The sequence below is a fragment of the Squalius cephalus genome (assembly GCF_949319135.1).
Source record: "Squalius cephalus genome assembly, chromosome: 11".
Classification (NCBI taxonomy): domain Eukaryota; kingdom Metazoa; phylum Chordata; class Actinopteri; order Cypriniformes; family Leuciscidae; genus Squalius; species Squalius cephalus.
Window position 1 is genome coordinate 1,546,071 of NC_137132.1, and position 20,000 is coordinate 1,566,070.

General features: G+C 33.9%; 1 protein-coding gene across 1 annotated transcript in view; it reads left to right on the forward strand.

The window, feature by feature from the left end:
- clpb (ClpB family mitochondrial disaggregase) overlaps positions 1 to 20,000 on the forward strand; it is a 45,433-nt gene that overhangs the window by 7,601 nt on the left and 17,832 nt on the right. Inside the window, exons 4-5 of the mRNA XM_079886540.1 lie at positions 8,260 to 8,363; positions 11,549 to 11,677. Coding sequence (XP_079742666.1) covers positions 8,260 to 8,363; positions 11,549 to 11,677 — 233 coding nt within the window. The remainder of the gene's footprint in view (positions 1 to 8,259; positions 8,364 to 11,548; positions 11,678 to 20,000) is intronic.

Sequence of the window (20,000 nt, forward strand, 5' to 3'; positions counted from 1 at the left end):
TGCAAATTTTAAAAAGAGGATAACACGGTGTAGGCAACACCGATTTTTGTCCTTGTTCTCTGTACTGACAGCACTCCACATTTACAAAAAAATGAGCTCAATGTTAAAATTGACCGGAGTTCTCCTCAACACCACATAGACACATAAACAACATTAAAAGCTGGATTTTCACTACAAGGGGACTTTAAGACACTTACTTTATATCATCATTTCATTAGTGGAGGCTGAACAAAGTGTGTCAGACGAGGGAAATATCTGAAATATGAAATATGTAATGATGTCCTTTACGACTGTAATCATGTCACTAGAAATACTCAAAATTCATCCAGTGAAAACCATTTGTGACCCTGGATCACAAAACCAGTCACATGTCGCACGGGTATATTTGTGGCAATAGCCAACAATACATTGTATGGGTCAAAATTATACATTTTTCTTTTATGGCAAAAATCATTAGGATATTAAATAAAGATCATGTTCCATGAAGATATTTTGTAAATTTCCTACCGTAAATATATAAAACATTTATTTTTGTGAGTGAATGCAGCACAATCGCCAACATAAATGCACAACTTTAAAGACGATTTTCTCAATGTTTAGATTTTTTCGCACCCTCAGATTCCAGATTTTCAAATAGTTGTATCTCGGCCAAATATTATCCTAACAAACCATACATCAGTGTTAAGCTTATTTATTCAGTTATCAGATGATGTATACATCTCAATTTCAAAAAATGTATCCATGTGACTGGTTTTGTGTTTACAAAGGAAACGGCGAAATTTTTGCTATATCAACTTAAAATTTGGAACACAGCTTGTTTAGACATGTGGCTATTTAGCAGTCCAAATTAGTTTTTTAATTAGTAATTTTACAATAAATATATAAACTTAAAACTTAATTAAATAATAATAATTTAATGCCAATTATTGGCATTAAATAATTTCTAACCCCAACTAACCCTACATAATTTCTAACCCTAACTTTATATATATATATATATATATATATATATATACACACAAATACATATTATAATATCCTAATCGGTTAGACATGTGGCTATTTTATAAAATTAGTTTGTAAAATATATATATTGTATAAATTTTAAAAAGTGCATTTTCAGTAAACTTGGGAAAATGTGCACTTGTTCAGTGATGTCATCTAGGAGCATAATTGAAGGAAACCAATACAATCTTGCAAATTGAATATATAATCTACACAACTTTGTTTTGTTTTAAACTTTTCAGAATCCTAGAACTTCCAGGTTTAAGTCCCAGATTATCTGTGATTTTAGATCCGAATGCATGTACACATTATAATATCCTAATACCTTCATTCCTTCGAGTCACGTTTAGCGGATTAGAGTTGTCGATAATACAGTTCGATTTTGCATTTTAACGTTCATGTAATTTGTGATCTGCACGTGTATTGTCGAGTTGTTGAGTATTTGGTGGCGGGACAGACGCTCAGACCGTGATCAAAGTCTGAGACTGTTTCTCTTTTAAAAGCGAGAAGGATATGCCTTAGACTGAGGTGTTTGCTGAGCTTTGATGTGTGTGAGACTGTTTGCACTCTTAACCCAGCGACGGCCACCACCCAGATCTGTCCATTCACGTGGACAATGACCCGCAATGAAGAGGAACCCGTGTTGACCGTTCCGATCCAGCGACACGAAGCTCACTCGAGGATAAAGAGAGCAGAAGTGAGGGAGCGAGGGCTTCTGGAGAGGGGGATTATCCCTCATTTAGGGCCTGAGAAGAGCCAGTCATGGTGGGAATGTGCTGGGATTATTCTGGAGTGAGTGGGAACAGGGCATGCTTTTTTAATGAGGGCAACGGATGAACTTTAGTATGAAACAAGCGCTCATATTCATATCATTGCAGCATATTGTAATGATTTACCACTCGATTAGGATAAATGTTCTCTTTTAGAGACCTGAAAGCAGTGGCGTTACTAAGTTGAGCACATCTGTCAGACAGTAACTTCCTTACTTGAGTGAAATACAGATGCTCCTGGTCAAATATTACTCCGTTACAAGTAAAAGTTGTAAAGAACTTTAAGTAAAAGTACTATGGGTGTAACGATACCCTCATGATACTGAACTCACGATACGATATTATTGCGATACTCCAAGACATATGATAAAAGGTTAACAGAAGATTTACTGTTGATTAAAATGCTAAATTTGATATGACATTATGGGTGAAAATGAATAGTCTTGGACTTGGTGCTGAAACCCAAAGCACAGGACAATAGAGACGCCAGCATAACAATATTCATGATTCTGAAGCTGAAAATACTGAATTATTGTAGATGAATATGCTTGCTTTCTCTGACTAGATATAATTAAAATAATGTAGGCCACTTTTAACTGGTAACAAAAGACTTTTGGCATTATCAGGACCCACAAATATTCCCCCATTGCATTATTACACATTATATTCAACATTATATATAGTAGTTTAAAGTAGTACTGACACTAAAACTCTAAAACATGAATTTTTGTCTTGCACAGTAATTTTTATTTTGGGTGAACTATCCACAATACATATTGTTGCATTTTTGTATTGCGATATATTGTGACACTATATATTGTTACACCCCTAAAATATAGTGTCACAACAATATATCGCAATATATTGTGACACTATATATTGTTACACCCCTAAAAAGTACAGAAGTACTTGTTTTTAAAAGTAGTTAAGTATCAAAAGTAAACGTCAATACATTGTTTTATTGTTGTTGTTGCATTGTTGTATGTAATACAGTACCTTATGCCTCTGAAGCAACCTAGTGAATACACTGACCAGTTTAAAGTATCTGTGGAAATAAGAGCTTTTAGAATGTTATAAAGCCTATAGAAATTAAACAACTGAATTGACAAGCCGTTTTTTTATATATTTAAAGGTGACATATTATGTCCCATAAATTCCCCCCAGATAATTTATTATAGCTTGTCAAAGTTGCCCATTTTTGTGTGTTTCCCTTTAAATGCAAATGAGCTTTAGCTCCGCCTCCATTCAGAAGAGGGCGGAGTCTATACACGAGCTTCAGAAACTCCGGCAATAACAGAACAGGCCAATCTCCCTCATCCAGAATCCCAGAATAACCAGTAGCGAGTGCAGCCTTACGGAGAGACTCAGGAAGAGCTTCTGAATGTTAGTGGAGACATTTCTGTAGTTGTTGTGGAGTTACACTGATCATCTCATCATCATGTTTAACTTCTCCACAAGTGTCCACAGTTCCTGAGGTCTTTATAAGACAGCGGTGACATGTTCTGGTCAATAGTGTTCAGTGCTCGTCTGTGCTCAACCACAGAACAGCTTCATGCTTTACTCCCATCTTTTGCCATTGCAAACCAAATGTTGTGACGTGTGTGTAAACGTGCAGATTTGCTGCGCAATATATAGAAATTATCGAAATATCGCAAATGTATATATCGCAATATGCATCTCGCAACGGCTTGCAATAACTGGTCATGAACAAAAGACGAAGAGAAAATCACTCACTGCTCTCGGCTGAATAACTTTTGTAGCTTTAATAAGAATCAGTGTATATTTAATTCATACAGTGAAAACTAAGCAGTGTTTTATTTTTATGTTTGATTATTCAGTTTCTGTTGTTAAATAACCCTAAAGTAGGATAACCTGAACCCTGTGGTTTACACTGATGTTAAAATAACACTTCTTATGCTACAGTAAAACACTGATGTTCACTTTCAGAAGTTGTAGGGATGTTTTCTCGTCACAAAAAGAATGTGAAACACGTGTAGGTTGTATAATTTAAAATATATTTTAAAGATAATTTAAGTTTATTTTACACAGTTTAAGCATTATCGTATCGCATATCGAATATTGCATTATTTAATAGTTATATTGCATTTTTCTTCAATATCGTGCAGAATAAGGGCCGGTAATATTATAATAAGATCCTCTTCATACGTCAGAAGGAGAGTGAAATCTGATCGGCTTATTTTATAACATGCTTGCAGAGAAAAGCTCACCAGAACACAGTTACTGGGTTTCACTTTTCACGTTTCTATGTTGGTAAAAGCACCGATTATAGCACTTACACACAGAGAAAGTGTTCCCTTTAACACTCCTACCACCCAAACAAAAGAAGTACACATCTATGTGTATCCATTCATGCACATTTGAATCAAGTGGTCTATAAAAATCCCATTAACACAACCATATCTGTGTAACAGCAAAACTGCTTTAACAAACAGCGAAACAGAAAGAGCTGTGTTTGCCATGGATGCGCCGAGGATCTGTCTTCTCATTTTTGCCACCAGTTGATTAGTGTTCAAATAAAACGATGGGAAATCGCTGAACTTCACGACACGTGACCCTAGAAGAGTGATTACTGATAGGCTATAGCCTGCAAAAAAAAAACACAATCTCGTTATAGAGATGAAAATAATCATGCCCTGATTGACGTTACATTAAAAAGTACGATATTTGTCTTTCAAATGTAGTGAAGTCAAAGTAAAAAGTTTCCAGAAAAAATAATACTCAAGTAAAGTACAGATACTCAAAAAGTTTACGTTTTTGACCACCTGGTTATTTTTCGATTCAATTCTATAAATTAGTGTTTTCTAGTTGTATTACTTGTCTTTAGTGTAAAATCATCCGTTGACGTGTATATCTTCTCTCTAATTTAGATCCTCGTTGTTTTGTGCCAGATAAATGGTAATAGGATTGCAAAAATTAAATATTTAGTATAAATATTATATGGAATAATGTATAAATATTTTACTTGTATTATAGTTAAATATTTAAAGATAATGCCGAGTTAGTTTTACTAGAATGGTGGTTTGTGACTAGGGCTGTCAAACGATTAATCGCGATTAATCTCATCCAAAATAAAAGTTTGTGTTTACATAATTTATGTCTGTGTACGGAGTATAATTATTTTCTATATATAAATACACACACATGCATATATATATATTTAAGAAAATGTGTTATTTATATATAACATATTTATATATAATATAAATTATATATAATATAAATATATATACACAGTATATACATGCAAATATTTCTTAAATATATACATGCATGTGTGTGTATTTATATATAGAAAATAATTATACACCGTACACACACATGTATTATGTAAAAACAAACTTTTATTTTGGATGTGATTAATCGCGATTAATCGTTTGACAGCCCTATTTGTTACAGAATCTAACAGATGAAGTTACACTAAACACAATTAATGAAACTAGAACTGGAACTGAATTGAAAAATAACTACATTGAATTGGTAATTATCAGATCATATCATGTTGTTTTGCAGTTCAATCAGTACAAACTAAATGTGCTGTAAATTAACTTGTTAAAAATGGTCATTAATTTGAGTCTCTGTTGTTTATATTCAGTTCTTTAAATTATTTTCTAATTGCATTAATTATGTTTAGTATACATTTATTTGTTTAATTCTGTCACCCTAAATAAGATTGTTTAGTGCCAGATAAACCCTGATTGGAATTGCAGAAATTAATTGATTAGTTAAATATTTAAAGATTACGCCCAATATAGTGTAGTTATTTTTCAATTCAGTTCTATAAATTAGGGTGTTTAGTGTGAAATCATCTGTTTAAGATTATTTCGTCACCCTAATTGAGATCCTCAATGTTTTGTCATAGAAAAATACTAATTGAATTGCAATTTTTTATTATTATTATTATTATTATTATTATTATTATAGTTAAATATTTAAAATAATTCCCAATTCACTGTAGTTATTTTTCGATTCAATTCTATAAATTAGTGTTTTCTAGTTGTATTACTGTAAAATCATCCGTTTAAGTGTATATCTGTCTCTAATTTTATATTAATTATATATCTTTAATATTATATAGTATAAAGTATAAATATTTTACTCATACTATAGTTAAATATTTAAAGATAATGCTGAGTTAGTTTAGTTGTGTAGCTGTGTAAATAACCAGTGTAACTAAATATGCGGATTGGCTAGTTGAACTAGTTTAAACCATGTAGTTTTGTAAAGTATCTTCACTAACACTTAAACACAGATGAACTTTGACCTTTACTCGTACCACCTGTCAGATACAGATATGCCCTGGACAGCTGTGTGTGTGTGTGTGTGTGTGTGTGTGTGTGTGTGTGTGTGTGTGTGTGTGTGTGTGTGTGTGTGTGTGTGAGCGGAAGGATCAGCCCAGCCTGAGGTGTGTTTAGTAAACACAGGTTCACAGAAGCAGGTGTGTGTCCGTATGTTCTGCCATCATGTCGTGTTTTGACCGTCTGAATCATCTTTCTTTTAATGAAAACTGTTTTAAACGTGGTATTTTTTTGTGTTTTCTTGAATGTTTTACTACCACATAAATATATGAGCTATTTTACAACTGTCTCTTATATCCAGTTTGGTTTTAGGGCCAGAACAGTCGTAACTGTGATTGTTCAACTGTGTGTAAATGAATTAAGTTGTGTTTTATTTAATTGCATTTGTGTGTGTGTGTGTGTGTGTGTGTTTTTTTGTGTTTTTTTTAGTTTATAAAAGAGTTTTATTCAGAATAACGAGCAGAAAAACCACACACTTCTCAGTGAAGAATCCTAGCCCTTTCTGTGCTCTCGAACTCTTCCGGGGACTCGACACACACTGTTGTGTTTGTGTTTGTGCTTTGCTCAGGGTCACTACTCTTTGGTCTCACACATATGGCCCGTTTTCCCCTTAAAACACACCACATCTCATGCATAAACATCGTGACCCTGAGAACATCGTCCGGCGCCTCTTTCTCCTGAGATCCTACGCTTCAGAATCTCAGAGTTTTAGTGCCTTCATGTCCAGATTTAAGCATCACGCTTGTGTGTGTGAAGTCATGTGTGTGTCACGGTCGTGTTTGCATTGGGAGTGTGTGTTCCGTTAACTCAAGTGTTCTGGAACCCGAATGGTTTCGGGCCAGCAGCGTCTCCATGACAACAGTGGCCCTCCCTCACACACACACACACACACTTGACCCGACCCAATCTGTCCCGACTCGTCGTTCATACACACTATGCAGAGTTTCTGTCTGTATGGCGTGTGAATGCTTGTTGTTCAACTTTCATGTTCAATGTAAAACACTTTCATTATTCAAATAAGGTGATGTAATAATATTCAACTGTTATTGTTTAAATATTGTTGCATGATCATTTTCTAAATATTCAATAGTCATTAATCAAATGTGACGCAAAAAAAATCTAAATATTGAACATTCATTATTCTAATAATGAGGCTAAATATTCAAGTCATTATTCAAATAATAATTTTCTAAATATTAAATGATCATTCAAATGATGTGATGCAATAATTTTCTAAATATTGAAAAATCATTCAGATAATGTCATGCAATCACTTTCTATATATTGAACAATCATTCTCAAGTGATGCAATCATCTTCAAATATTGAAGTCATTCAAAAAATCAAATATTGAAAAAATCAATTATTCAAATAATGTGATGAAATAAAGATCTAAACATTGAACAATCATAATTCAAATAATGTGATGAAATAATGATTTAAACATTGATCAATCATTATTTAAACAATGTGATGCATTGATTTTCTAAACATCGAACAATCATTTTTTCAAATAATGTGATACAGAAATTTTCTAACTAATAATTAATAATATAATAAATAATTATATTCATAAATAACTATAATCATAAATAATAATTTCTGCAATAATTTTCTAAATATTGAACATTAATACAAATAATGTGCAGATGTGCTGTTTTTATTCATTATTATTAATGAATGTCTCTCTGTTTGTCTGTTTGTCATGTGAATGTTTCTTCATATAATAATAATAATAATAAACCCTAACATGAACACTGAACAGTTGTATTTTTTTATTGACTAGACTAATAACTAACTTAACTTAGATATTGTCAATGTTAGTTAAACTAAAGGGACCTTAATGTAAAGTGTTCCCAAAATGTATTTTTTTAAACATAAATGTGTGTTGGAAATGATCTGATTTAAATATGTAAAAGGTTTGATATTTTCTCTGTGCCTAATGGCTAAAAGCAGCTTGAGCGGGTCTCTAAAGGTTTACGTCACTGTATGTCACAAACTCAAGTTATGAATATGAACATATTTAGATAAACAGTCAGAAAAGTGTTATTCACTGCTTTAAAATCAATCAGATCACCTTAAACATGTGCAGTGTGGTCTCACTGTATTCATATACTGAGATGACACTGTTAATGATCGTGTGTGTGTGTGTGTGTGTGTGTGTGTCAGTGTTGTGAAGGTCCTGTTGGAGGCGGGTGCCGATCCAAACCTGGGCGATGACTTCAACAGCGTGTACGAGACGGCTCGAGAGAAGGGCGTTCACTCATTAGAGGGTGAGGCGACGAACATTAATATGTGATGCTTCACCGTCATCATCATAATCTTCATTGTTATTCATAAAACACACACATGTAAACAGCAGGAGTGTGTGTTATTACAGAGATCAATTCTAACGCACTCATTTTGTGCTGTTTGCATATCGGCACACGATTTATTTAGCAGCATGATATTTGTAAGTGTTTTTCATCACACACACACACACACACACGTGCAGCGTTCACGCTTGTCATATCTGGCTGCTGTATGTATATTACTCACATTTGTTTTGTTGGCAGTTTTTTGGTCTTGAAGGAGCATCTTTCCCTGAAGCACCATGATGAATGAGAGTGAGTGAGTGAGTGTGTGTGTGTGTAATATGAGAATATTCCATGCGACCGTGTGTGTGTGTGTGTGTGTGTGTGTGATGGATCGCTGGGCTCTGGTCGTCTGACGGTTTATTGGGTTTAGTTGTGATTATCTGGCTCTCAGACATTAGTTACTCGTGACGACCCGCCTGACAGCAGCCCAGAGAGAAAATATGTTTCTGTGCATGGACAGAAGAAAAACACTGTTGCTGCTTTATGATTTATCTGTGTGCGTCCGCACTGGGGAATAATTGCACGCTTTATGCAAGCCGTTTTACATGCGTTTGTTCTTAATTTAAACGGTTTGTCTTGTTTTTAAGAACGCCGTTGAACACTCTCAGTCTGTCTGTGACTCCGTTTCAGTGTTTTGCTTCGCAGTGCAGATTAAATCAGATGAAAATAATAACACAAGAATAGCCCAGATGGAGTAAACGAGTAGTTTGCTTTCTGTTTCCTGTTAAAACAGGAAGTTGGGCAGGACAAGTGGAACGCCCTTGAGTACAGGATGATGTTGACATTTTGATATTTTGACATTTGATGATATTTTTGGAGCCAGTTTTCCCTAAATAGTTATATATTTTTATTAGTGATGCACCGATATGAACATTTTGGCCGTACCGATAACTCTTTATACTTGAAAGCGATAACCGATATATTAACTGATATATTGGCCGATAAATCTAAATCCAAATTTTTAGATAATTTTTGAGAGCCTGATAACAAAAACAAAAGTCTCACCATTAAAAACCCAAACACACAATTATAATGTTCTCGTTATGATGTTATGTAGCCGATATGACAGATTTGTGCTGCACTTTCACTGTATTTTCCTTTTTTGAAGTGATTTCCATCATATTTCAAGCAATCCAAACCCATCAAGTTGAACAGTGCGCATCTGAAGCGTCTCGGCTGAAGGAAATAATACATTATTGATCGGCTTTAATATATCGGACAGATTTTCTTATCAGGCCGATAACGACAACATCAAAAATGATCATTATCGGCCGATATCGATATGGTGCATCCCTAATTTTCATAAGTGTATTTGCATATTTATTTATTTATTTATTTATTTATGTACATTTATTAGAGGATCAACCCCATGAGATGAAACATCTCGTTTTCATGGGGGTCCTCAGGATCATGTCCAAACAACAAAAAACAGCAAAACAACAGAGTAGATACAATCAAATAAGACAAAAAAGTCATAACAATAATAAAATAATAATACAACAATACAAAAAAAAAAAAAAAAAACTAAACACACGCACTCACACACTTTCACACGCACCACACGGACACACACGCCCGCCCGCACTCACACACACACAAGCTCTCACTATCCCCACCCATCACAGATAGACATTCATATACTGAATAAAAACATACATAACATGACAATATCAATGCTAAATCTGAAATGCTAGAAACATAGACAAATATTCTGAAGATGTGTTAACAAAGCAGTTCGGAACATAGGAAAAGAAGTAAGCGAACGAATGGATGCAGGAAGGCTGTTCCAGTCACGAGGGGCTCTAAAACAGAAAGCATAATTGAGACTCACAATCTGATTTCATGAGCTCTTTAATTAATAAAAATGTTATTAAATATAATGACTGTATGGCGTAAAATTGGAAATGAATAATCAGCAACATTTATTTTACATTTGAATAAATTATGATATTACTTAGTAATGGAAATTATGCAAACGACCAATTATTATTGATCATCTATTCAATTATGATCATAAAAATATTGACTTTTCCTGAATTCTGATTTCATGAGTTCTTTAAACTCGTTTAAAAAAGTGAATTCAAATAAAATGTCAGACTGTATGGTGTAAAATTGGAAATTAACAATCAGCAACAAAATTTTAATAAATTATTATATTAATTAGTAACATGAATTGCACAATTAAATGTCTTTCTTTGCGTCTGAATCTGGTTTTATTACCGTCTGTGTTATTGTCATTTTTTCTTCATATAAGTGATAAGATTTGATGAGCCGGTAAAACGTCTGAAATCAATTATTATTGTCATCTTTCATGAGTATATTTGCATTTCTAAGCTTAAAAATATAGACTTGACCTGGAAGACACAATACTTACATTCTGATTTCATGAGCAGATAAAGTGTTTTTTTTTATAATAAAATAAAGTGAATTCATCATAGAAAAAGACGTAAATGGTGTACAATTGTAAATTAATAATCAGCAACAAAATTTAAATAAATTATTCTATTAATTAGTAACATGAATTGCGCGATTACATGTCTCTCGATCTAGTTTTACCATCGTTCGGTGTTACTGTCGTAGTTTCTTCTCATGATTTGATGAGGTCTGAATCCGTTATTATTCAGCAGTTGGTTCCTGTAGTTTAAAGGTGCTGGATGTAACTTTTTCACTCTACTAAAGCACAATAATACCATAATATGTTTGCATATATTGAGGAAACATGCTAAGATAGGCTACTCATTTATCTGAAAAACACGTCTACAGCCAGTTATTTTACTCTGAAATGTGTGTTTCTGTGTTTTGTGTGTTTTTGTTTTGGTCTGTGATACTGCATGTTGACAATTTTCATTGTCAATTGCGCTCGTTCCTGTTGCGTGTGCTCGATTGTCGAGTCTGAGGAGGCGGGGAAACCATGAATATCACCACTCCCATATTTTGAATTTGGACTGCAGTACCTGTTTCCACCACTAGCTGTCAATCTTACAGACTGCAGCTTTAATGATCTCTGATGTTTAGTAAAGCAGCACTGGAATTACCTGATGATCACGACTCTGTGTGTGTGTGTGTGTGTGTGTGTGTGTGTGTGTGTGTGTGTGTGTCAGTGCTGGTGAGCAGAGAGGACGAGTTCAGTAATCGTCTGAGCAGTCGCGCTTCTTTCCGTGGATGTACGGCTCTGCATTACGCCGCTCTGGCCGATGACCTGCGGACCGTCCGGATTCTGCTGGACGCAGGTGAGAAAACACACACGTTTCAGAAGGAAATCTCAACACAGACAGTCTAACTCGGGGAACAGCCCTCCATTGAGCTTAACAACAAGCAAACTAGTCTGGCGTTGATGTAAAATAACGTCATGCAAGGTCGTAAATGCCACCAAAATTAATACAAATGCCCCAAAATTAAACATATGAATTGCCCTTGTATGAGTTCTTGTGTTTTCTGTTCATAAGCAATATAACACGAGCAAAAGAGCTAGTTTCCCGAATGCCAGGACGATTGCAAAATGTGATATTCATTTAATACAACAGTTCAATAAAATATATAAACTGACAAATGTTTAGACACAGCATTGTCAGTTTTGACTGTTTTTGCTCTATATTGTCAACAAAAATAAACAAAGCAGAAAACACACAGCGCTGTTTCGGGCTTGAATTATTCACTGTATCTGAATCACTCGATGACTCCTTCATAAAGTCAATAGACACTTGCTTCTTTCTTGAATGATTCACTGTATCTAAATTAATCGGGTCAGTGAATGATAAAATGACTCATTCATAAAGTCAATAGACACTTGCTTCTTTCTTGAATGATTCACTGTATCTAAATTAATCAGGTCAGTGAATGATTCAATGACTCCTTCATAAAGTCAATAGACACTTGCTTCTTTCTTGAATGATTCACTGTATCTAAATTAATCGGGTCAGTGAATGATAAAATGACTCATTCATAAAGTCAATAGACACTTGCTTCTTTCTTGAATGATTCACTGTATCTAAATTAATCAGGTCAGTGAATGATTCAATGACTCCTTCATAAAGTCAATAGACACTTGCTTCTTTCTTGAATGATTCACTGTATCTAAATTAATCGGGTCAGTGAATGATAAAATGACTCATTCATAAAGTCAATAGACACTTGCTTCTTTCTTGAATGATTCACTGTATCTAAATTAATCAGGTCAGTGAATGATTCAATGACTCCTTCATAAAGTCAATAGACACTTGCTTCTTTCTTGAATGATTCACTGTATCTAAATTAATCGGGTCAGTGAATGATAAAATGACTCATTCATGAAGCCAATAGACACTTGCTTCTTTCTTGAATGAATCAGCCGGTTTGAATGAATCGGTTGAGTGAATGATTCTATGATTCACTTATGACTTGCCGCCACCTACTGTCTGTTTTAGTTTCATATATAATAGTATCACTTCATTTTTCCCAACATTTCATATTTCTATATTCAAAATATCATTAATTGGAACATTAATCTCATAACATGGATTGTGTTTATACTGATTTCCTTTAATTGGTATAACAGCCCTATAGTGTATACTAGTGTAAGATAATCAGCAATATATATCTTTACTTTTTATAAATAATTATAAGAGAGTGCACTTTTTTCAAGTTTATAATCAAGTAAAAAGAAAACTTTGATTGCGCTCTTCCACTGTGTGATGTAGATTAGTTGTTATTTTGCAGTTAAAATGAGCCTGAAATTCAGTAAATGGGGCAAAAATGCTGTTTGATGAGTTTGTCTTATTTCTATATGATATAGTTACGCATTATCACATGAGCAAGAGTGATGTTTTGTCGTGCAATATCAGCACTATTGCAAACGTGAGATTGATTTATACAACAGTTCAATAAACAAGTTAATATGTGTTACATTTTAGACACAATATTGTAGTTCAATTCCAGTTGATTCTATGATCTATTCATAAAGGCTTTCGCTTGCTCCGTTCATGAATGAATCGGTTGAGTGAATGATTCAACGACTCACTCATTAAGACAGTAGGCGCGTTTCCATTACAGATTTGCGCAAAACTTTTGAGATTTTTTTCTAAATGTCGACAAAAAACTATTCCGAAATGACGGCGTTTCCATTAACTGATGTTATGCGACTAAAACTTTAATTTTTCCTCTCGCAATAAGTAAAATCATTCCAAAAATCATGGCAACGGACGTTGGTGGGTTTATGTACTAATCCCAGCCACTGCACTGGCCATTATTATTAATCAAAGGAGATGTATGTGTGTTTTCAAAGCATTAATGGTGAGGAACGACCCTTATTATACTTGTGAGCGGCACATACAGTATGAGGTGTTTCTGGGTGTTTCTCCCTCATTTCCGCTTCGATGTCTTGATTGTGGCATTTATTTGAGCTTTAGAATCCATTATTCCTGTAATTCTTTTGTCTTTTATGAATTTAATAAAGAGCTCTGTCTCGTATTCTGTCCAAACACACCGCGTCATCTACGTCAGGTGACCTGTAAATGCGCAAAAACTGTTTCCATTGCAGTTCTGCAAAATATTTATTTTTCAAATTGCCTGAAAAACCTGACGTGAAATTGACGTGTTTCCTTTGGGCGTATTTTCAATTCGCAATTTCAATTTGCGCAATTTGAAGGGTAATGGAATACGCGGCTAGTGACTTGCTGCCACCTACTGGCGCTTTTAAAATCAATGTTAAAGGTCCCATTCCATGGATTATTTTTATTATTTAATAATGCTTCCAGGGGTGCCCTTATAATGTTAGTATGTTTTTTAGATCAAAAATTTTTATAATTTAGAAATAAAAGGCATATTTCCTAGCCTGATTTCATTCCCTGGTTTGAACACCCTGTTTGAAGGGGCGTGTCTGTGTGAGACTTCAGTGTAAACGCCCTCTGCTGTGATTGGCTGCTGTGAGACTTCAGTGTTAACGCCCTCTGCTGTGATTGGCTGACATGCTTGCATATGAAATATCTGGCATTACATGTGGAACTATCTGGAAAACTTTTACTATTACAGCTATTATACGTTTTTACTATTACAGCTATCGGGATTAACGAATCGTGAGAAGTTTTTTAAGTATTTAGATCTATTCCCATCACATAAAAGGTTGCAGTGATGAGCATTGAGCAGATGACAGCCTGTTGATCGCGTGAATGATCTTATCATTGCAACGCAGTTTCTGCACTCACACTAATGCTTTCACCAATGCAAACATGAGGTATATAAATACAGTATGCTTCTTCGTTGTGCAGTGTAACAGCGTCATTGATTTCATAACGAGTTTTGGCAAGAGTCCATATAAACCCGCGCTGTGTGATTGACAGCTTGGCCGATTGGAAAGGGATTGTTCTTTGATCGCTTTCTGTATATTAATCACAGTTTAAGTAAGATTATTTTCATCCTACTAAGAGAAACGATGTGAAGTTGATCGCTACTTCCATAGTAAATCACTACTTACCGCTTGCTGGAATATAGTTGAAATTGCCCCCTTCGTCAGTATGAGACGCTGAGAGAAGGTTATTTCCCTGCTTGATATTATCCCAGGTTAGAAAAACAGTCCGTGGTGAAATGGACAGAGCAAACTAACAACTTCGAATTAAACTTTTACGGTATCCGATTATAGATAAACATCAACCACGTCTGTTGACATTTCGCCATCAATACGCCTGTGTTCCTGTGGGCGGAGGTTACGGTTCTAGTGACATCACTAAAGAAGGAAGTAGAGGGGTGTAGTCCAATCGAGCCGTTTTTTGTAGGCGACTTCTGTTAAATAAAATATCTCGCTTGGCATTACTTTGAGCTTTATAATTTTACAGATATTATTTATACTCTAACAACAACATTACACACTAACTAAAGTTTGAAACATGGGATCACATAGAACGGGACCTTTAAAGTATCATTTTTAAAATAGTTAATTTCAGATTTCAGAATTCAAAATATTATTTTAAACCGTAATCTCATAGCATTATTTCTGCAGTTGTGATCAGTGCAAATGCTTCTTAAATTGATTTGGTTTTCATTCGATTGTTAACAGCCTATAGTGTCTTATTATTCTAATCTAATTTATTGATTAAATGTAAGAATGTGACATAAAAGATCATTCATACATCTAATAAGCTTAGAAAAATACCCTTTTACAGGTAAGAAACAAAAGAATTTAAGGGCCAAATAACAGAAAAGTTACAAAATACAGCTAAATATCATCAATTATTGTTGTTATCGACAAAATATGGAGTTATGAAATAGGGATGTGCTCAAACCTCTAGTACTAAGTATTAATAATGAGTAAAAGTGACTTTCATTTTCACCTGCTGGAGCAGAAAAACTCTGTATTTCTCTTTCTCTGTCTAATATAGAGCAGCGTTTCTTCCTGTTCGCCTGAGGCCGCCAGGCTTAACCTTTGACCTCTGGAGTGTGTTATGTGACCCACACATGAGAGGTGACAGGAATGTGTGTGTGATGTGATTTACATGAGTGTGTTATTATAGCCTCGGGGCGCGCACACACACACACACTCGCGCTGTGTAACTCTTAAATACGCCGTGTCTCCGTCTGATGTCTGGTGTGCGGTCACACACTCACTTTAAGCTTCAACACGTTCTATAAATCACTGGATGTTTTCTGGAGCAGATGCATTTTTAGATTAAAGTGACAGAAATGACCCGAAACAAAGAACAAAATCGCTCGTTTTGATGCCGAGAAATTGGATTATGGCGTGGAGCGCATTACCCATAAGTCTCAGTGGAACGAGGCCACGCCCCCTCAGACAGAGCAGCGCCGCGAGTCGCGACGAGGTGTATCTATCACAGCGATGACATCATCAGTGTGAGACAGCGCCATGCTAATGCAATGAGAACGAGATTACAGGAGCGACTGTGTGTCTGTCCTCCTCGAACCCTGAAATATGAACATCACTACATCACACAGACAGCATTTAACATCAACATGAAAACAGAACTCACTATTAATAATAATATATATATATATGTATAGAAGTGCTCTACATTAAAGGTTTCTGAAAGAGTCTCTTCTGCTCATCAAGGCTGCTTTCATTTTATTTACTGCTTTTTATACAGTAAAAACAGTGAAATATTAATGTAATGTAAATCAGTTGTTTTCTAACTAAATAAGAGAAGCACATTTTAAGATATAGCATAATATCTTAAAATATATTGTTATATTATCATATCTTGAATTTGTATGTCATTATTATGACTTAGTATCTCATAGTTGTGACTTTTTATCTCATATTATTGACATTTTGTCAATTTTTGGCTTTTATTCTCATAATTATCACTAAGTTTAATCATTTAGTTGCTTTTTGTGTCAACGTTTTTTGTCATAATTGAGACTTTTTGTCATAATTATGACTTATATCATAGTTATGTTTTAGTATCTTATAGTTAGAACTTTTTATGTCATAATATTGACTTTTTGTCCATTTTTGGCTTTTATTCTCATAATTATCACTTAGTATCTCATAATTACTTTTTGTCAACTTTTTGTTATAATTTAAACTTTTTGTCATAATTTTGACTTTTATATCAGTTATGATGTAGTATCTTATAGTTATAACTTTTTATCTCATAATATTGACTTACAATTTGAATTACAAGTTTTTGTATCAATCTCAAGTTTTTTTCATAATCATGACTTTTTTATATCTTAGTTATGACCTAGTTTCTCAGTTAACTGTCATAATTTCAACTTTTTGTGATAATTATGACTTTTATATTATAGTTATGACTTTGTATCTTATAGTTATGACTTAATATCTTATAGTTACAACTTTTTATGTAATAATTTGGACTTTTTGTCAATCTTTGGCTTTTATTCTCATAATTATCAGTTAGTATCTCATAATGTTTTGTCATAATCGCAAGTTTTGGTCATAATCATGACTTTTATATCATAGTTATGACTTAGTATCTTATAGTTAAAACTTTTTATCTCATAATATTGACTTTTTGTCAAAAGTTTTGGCTTTTATTCTCATAATTATCAGTTAGTATCTCATAATGTTTTGTAATAATCGCAAGTTTTGGTCATAATATTGACTTTTTTTTATTCTCATAATTATCACTTAGTGTCTCATAAATACTTTTTGTCAACTTTTTGTCAGTTGAAAACAGTGATACATTTTAAATCTCAGTATTCTTTGATGAATAGAATGAACAAAACAATGTTTTATTTGAATCTTCTGCAACATTCTAAATGTCTTTAATGCCACTTTAGATCAATTGAATGCATCTTGCTGAGTAAAATAATCCTTAATTCTTTGGGTAATAATAATAAGCATAACTATAAACTATGATTAGTGATGTAATGCATCACAAAAATCACGCGTCTAGTTGCATCACAGTGCAACTCTCCTCTTCTCTATGAGGATTGTTTGAACTTCTGAGGACATTTTTCTTCAGTTGTGCTCCTCTTAAGTTCCCCCCCCCCACACACACACACACCTACGGGCAGGTGAGCGCGTTATTTCCCTGATGAGCGGCTGGTCAGTGCGCATCTTCATCTATCACCCCAGTCGAGCTCAGGGCCGGGACGTGACTGATCACCCGCGCGTGAACTCTGACCCCTAGGGGTCAAACCGGCCCACACTGCCACCAGCTGCAGAAAGAGCCCGAGGGAAGTGTGTGTGATATTACACCACTAAATGATGCTATTTATTATGTGGGTACGAGAGACTCTCTGCGAACGAGACGTGCTCGACTTGTATTTCTTTATTAGTTTTCCTCTTTCTGTTTGTCCGCTATCGATTGAGATTTGTTAGACGGACACGTTTAAGGTTTTATCAATAATCTGGGCGATTACCCACAATGCCCGGGGACTCGGCCGCTCCACAAAGACGCCCGTGTACAGATATCGATTGTGTGTTTGTGGATAAACTGTATTTTACGAGGGAAGAAGGAAATGTTTGTTCCGTTGAGCGAGTTTGTGTGTAATTTGATGTGCAGTGATGTTTTTATTTCTGTCTATTTCTTTGTGTTAGAGGCAGGCGTGTGTGTGTGTGTGTGTGTGTGTGTGTGTGTGTGTGTGTGTGTGTGTGATGCTTTACTGCGGAACGGGTTATTGAACGGGTTAGTTCTTTATGGTTTACATATTAATACAGAATTCATAAAAGGACCTGAAAAATGTGACCAAATAAAAGGAGTGCGTTTTAAGTTTAATAATATATTGCATGTGCTTTTACTTATAGATCCAGTTTATGTATGCATATATCATGTATATCTCTTATTATGATCTCCTTAATATTATTTTACGTTAGTTTTTTTTTATCATTTACTAATTTTTCAGGTGGTAATAATCAGTAAGTCTGTCTATATTATGAAAGAAATAAAAACAAGAATAACCAATTATAAAAAATTGTGTGATCTTGTTTTTTTACTAAAAAAAATAAGAGAAGTATATTTTAAGAGATTGCATAATGTCTTAAAATATGTTGTAATATCATAAATTTGTATGTCATAATTATGACTTAATATCTCATAGTTGTGACTTTTTGTCAATTTTTGCTTTTATTCTCATAAGTATCACTTAGTATCTCATAATTTTAACTTTTTGTTTTAATTATGACTTGTATAACATAGTTATGACTTAATATCTTATAGTTACAACTTTTTATGTTATAATTTTGACTTTTTGTCATAATTTTTGGCTTTTTTTTGTAATTATTACGTAGCATCTCATAATTTAAACTTTTTATGTCATAGTCAACTTTTAGTACATATAGTAAATAATGTTAAATGTGTCTCATCCAATCAGAATCGCCCATTTCAGTTTGACTATTTGAGTGTTTAGTTTCGAGTGTTGAATCTGATTCAGACTGATTCACTCGTTTGACATGAATCACTTGATCTTTTGATTTGTGTCCATCAAGTTGCAAATAATGTGAAGTATGTTCATGCGTTCGACTATCAAAAACCCACAAAATTAGCTATAATGTGATATAAAGCATTACATGATTCATAATAACTCATGCTGTCATATGAAGTGTTACGGATCGGTTGTGTTTTTGCTGTATCGGCACGTGTTCATGCAGGGCAAAAGCCAGCGCTAAACATCACCAGTGATATCATAATATCTTAAAATATATTGTTATATTATTATATATATGTCATAATTATGACTTAGTATCTCATAGTTTTCTCTTTTTCTCTCATGATATTGACTTTTTATTAATTTTGGGCTTGATTCGCACAAGTATCACTTAGTATCTCATAATTTCAACTTTTGTCATAAATATGATTTTTATATCATAGTTATGACTTTGTATCTTATAGTTACAACTTCTTATGTAGGCTAATAATTTTGACTGTCAATTTCTGTCTTGTGTACTCAATTATCACTTAGTATCTTATGATTTCAACTTTTTGTGTCATAATTTCAACTTTTTGGTCATAATTATGACTTTTATTTCATAGTTATGACTTATGTCGGTTAACTTTGTCATAATTTCAACTTTTGGTCATAATTATGACTTTTATATCTGATATAACTTTGTATCTTGTAATAATTTTGACTTTTTGGCTTTTATTCTCATAATTATCACTT